The sequence below is a fragment of the Schistosoma mansoni genome, chromosome W (genome assembly GCF_000237925.1).
Source record: "Schistosoma mansoni strain Puerto Rico chromosome W, complete genome".
Lineage (NCBI taxonomy): Eukaryota > Metazoa > Platyhelminthes > Trematoda > Strigeidida > Schistosomatidae > Schistosoma > Schistosoma mansoni.
Genome location: NC_031502.1, coordinates 14,464,713 through 14,467,971, shown reverse-complemented (window position 1 = coordinate 14,467,971; position 3,259 = coordinate 14,464,713). Strand labels below are relative to the sequence as shown.

The window sequence follows — 3,259 nt, the reverse complement described above, 5'->3', positions numbered from 1 at the left end:
TAGAAAGTCCATCCCCAGTATTGCCAGATCTAAGTCGGCTACCGTGAAAACCCAAGGGAATTGCCTCCTGAAGCCCAAATCTAGGGTTAAGTTTTTCTGCCCAAATGTCGCAATTTTAGTTTTATTTGCAGCTTGAAGTGTAATTGATGATGTTTCTCGACTAATCTCAGTTTTATTTTGAGGGATGATGCTAAGAGCAGTGCCAGTATCCACCAAGAAATTCAAGCCAGAGTTTCTGTCTCTAACATAAAACAAGCGACTGTCTTGGCGCCCCTCCTCAGTCGTCGCGACCTGGGGAGGGGTTACTCGTTTCCCGCTGTCTTAGAATTATGCTTAGGCCAGGCGCATGGTTGCATGCACTTGGTTGAGTTGACACCAAACTTCCAGTGGTACCAACAAAACTGCCCAGGTTGTCTGGACATTTGTGACCTGTTTTGTGACTTGGATCGTGGTCGTTGTGGTGACCTGCTCCTGTTTCTATGACCCATTTGCATTCTGGTGACAGCCTCAGTGAGACTCTTAACACTCGCAATGAGTCCTTCTATGACGGGGTCTTTTGCTGATTCTACTTTTTGTGTGTGATTTATTGTGCCTGGTCCAGTTGGAGGACCTCTCTCCATTATTCTATCGGCTATACGCGCTAAATGAGATAATGAGGTTTCAGGATCTTGTGCATCCAAACAGTGTTGGACGTAGCATGGGAGAGCTTGTATCCATCCTTGTTTTAGGACTGCTTCACCCACCGTGTTATCACCCATTAACACTTGGAGGTGACGCAAAAACTGTGACGGCGACCGATCACCTAGTGTTTCACCTTGAAAAAGTCTTTGGATTCTTTGACTATCTGATAATGATAAACGGTTCATTATCTCTCGTCTTAAGATGGTGTATGGTTGTGGTGATGGTGGATCTAAAATCAAGTCACGGACTTTTTTGGCGACTGAAGGAGGAAGGATAGAACACAAGTCTCTATAGCGAATCCCTTCAGATTTGATATTGTGTCTCGTGAAATAATGCTCTAGTTGAGCAAACCACAACTCAGGATCACTACGATTAAATTCTGGAAGTCGGGATTTCGTAGTCATAACAGTGTCTATCTCCACCGGTGACAAATCCTCCAGATTATGGGTTTCTATTGAGTCTGACATGAGGTATGTGACAAATATAGCAATAAAGTTAGCACGAAAAATGGTTACTATAACACGAATAACTTAAGATAATACGGAATAAACTAGTTATATACTCAACTTAGTTTACGGATAATCAGGTCTACTTTTACGATTAAGTAAAAAAAAAAATTAATAACAGAAATGAGGTTAAATTTGTGTTCAAAAAGGGCTCACCACTTTCGTGCCTTAAGGTAACCCTCGTGCTATTGATAGAAGAAACCAGAGAAGTAGTGAATAGGTCTTTATTTCGATCTTCGCGCAGTCACAGTGGAGCGTGGGATTATCTGTTCAGACAAACAAAGGCTCTCAACATTCAATATAAGATAATAGGGAATATAACGCTTACAAAAAGTAAGGGAGTGAATGAATACTTGAACAATACTGTTTTAGCATATGCTTGGTTGTTTGGGGTCAACTCTTAACCAACCAACCTGAGCTGTTACATATTCTTAGAATGGTTAATTACGGTAGTACAGTGATGAAGGTTGAAACAGACAAGTCTACTTAAGCTGAACTTAAAAGACAACTGGAGTATTTGATTATTAGTGTAGTTATACAGATCTCCCATAACTCTGAGTAGACTGGTCAGGTTCTGGCCATATAGGCTCGGCAGGAATACTTTTGTGGTTGTCCGCACTAGCGTCATGATTGCCTCTAGTGCCCGGAAATACTATTTCGTGTTCTTCTCAAGGACCTGAAACTTGAGTTATTAGTACGACGTTATTTTAGGGTCCCTTCGGGAATATTCCTTTTTTGAACGTTCGGGTCTGACCAAATGATGAAAGACTACTAATGAAGTAGTCTGTTTCGGTAGTTCCAGAGAAATGAAAATTTTTATAGTTGGACAATTTATATGTCTACCTAAAGTAATCTCTCAGAAAATCATAGGCTATTTGAAGGGATACAATTTAGTGACGGTATGTTTGTACAGACTTGAGACTGTTATCAGGTATTTCTCGTGCACTGGAGTCTGTTATATACCTCTGAAGATACATGGTAGACTATCCCAGCTTTGCACAATATTATGTAGTTACAGTCCTCAGGTGCGTTGACTAAATAGCCGCAGTGTAACAAGACAATGTCGCCTAAGTCAAGCTATCCTGTTCCTCACGGCTAGCTACAGAATATCTACAGAATCATGCGTTAGTATTTTCAGGACCCCGAGGTACTGGGTTCGGACTATATACTCACAATTATTGAACTCTCAGTTTATGTCGAGCTAGTTAGTGCCATTAATGGAACAATCTACGTCAAATTTGATTAAACATCTGGTGTTAGCGAACGACCATACTGCTCCTGATCAACTAGCTAGTGAGTTTATTTCTGTCTTAAGGACATTGTTAAAACGGCTAGATACAAACACGTTTGTCTGCTTGCGGTTACAAGTATCACTAGAATGTAATTCGCAAACTTGAACAGTTGGGGCCACATCATTAGCTATAATTCAATGTATTTATGCTGATAAGAATCATGCTAAACGATGATGGGAAGTCATAGTAGAGTTTATGGATCACCTATACATACCACTTTGTTGATCAGTGTAAGAGGAGGATTGGTTTGTATGTCTAAGTTCCTTTGAGGTTCGGTCTGTTGCAAACAATGCCGATCATTTACGATTACTATGAGACGTGGGAGAGATTATGCATTTACTGGAAGTCTTGCCATAATTAGTGAAAGGATTTTATTCACCGATAGGTAATGATCTGACTAGCCTAACAGTTATTTAATGCATCAGTAACCATCTATTGAGTATTTACATTTAAAGCAGTATTAATAAGAGATAAAATATTGTTGATGTGGACGTCATAAACTGGTGGAGGCTTGCATGAAATATTCAGGAAAGTAAGCTCACGGTCGTTTAATAAAAAGTAACTAGTAAAATTTCTGAATGAAACATGCCGGATATACAAACACGGTAAATGTACATTACTCTGATTATTTGTACAGCTAAACAAGTATTGAATAACGACTGCGGTTATCGACACTGTAAAAATATAGCTTCTAAAGAACTGCTGAGATAATTATGAATAAGAGATTAGTTTCTTCAATTCAGTTATTGGACATTTTGAACTATTTGTTTGTATTGCCGC

At 39.5% G+C, this 3,259-nt stretch overlaps 1 protein-coding gene across 1 annotated transcript; it reads right to left on the bottom strand.

The window, feature by feature from the left end:
• Window positions 1-302: 302 nt before the first annotated feature.
• Smp_175080 (hypothetical protein) lies at window positions 303-1,148 on the bottom strand (the record flags this gene model as incomplete). Its single annotated transcript, XM_018788662.1, has 1 exon — window positions 303-1,148. One exon carries the CDS (start codon window positions 1,146-1,148, stop codon window positions 303-305), a length of 846 nt encoding a protein of 281 aa, XP_018654183.1.
• Between the last annotated feature and the right edge of the window lie 2,111 nt (window positions 1,149-3,259).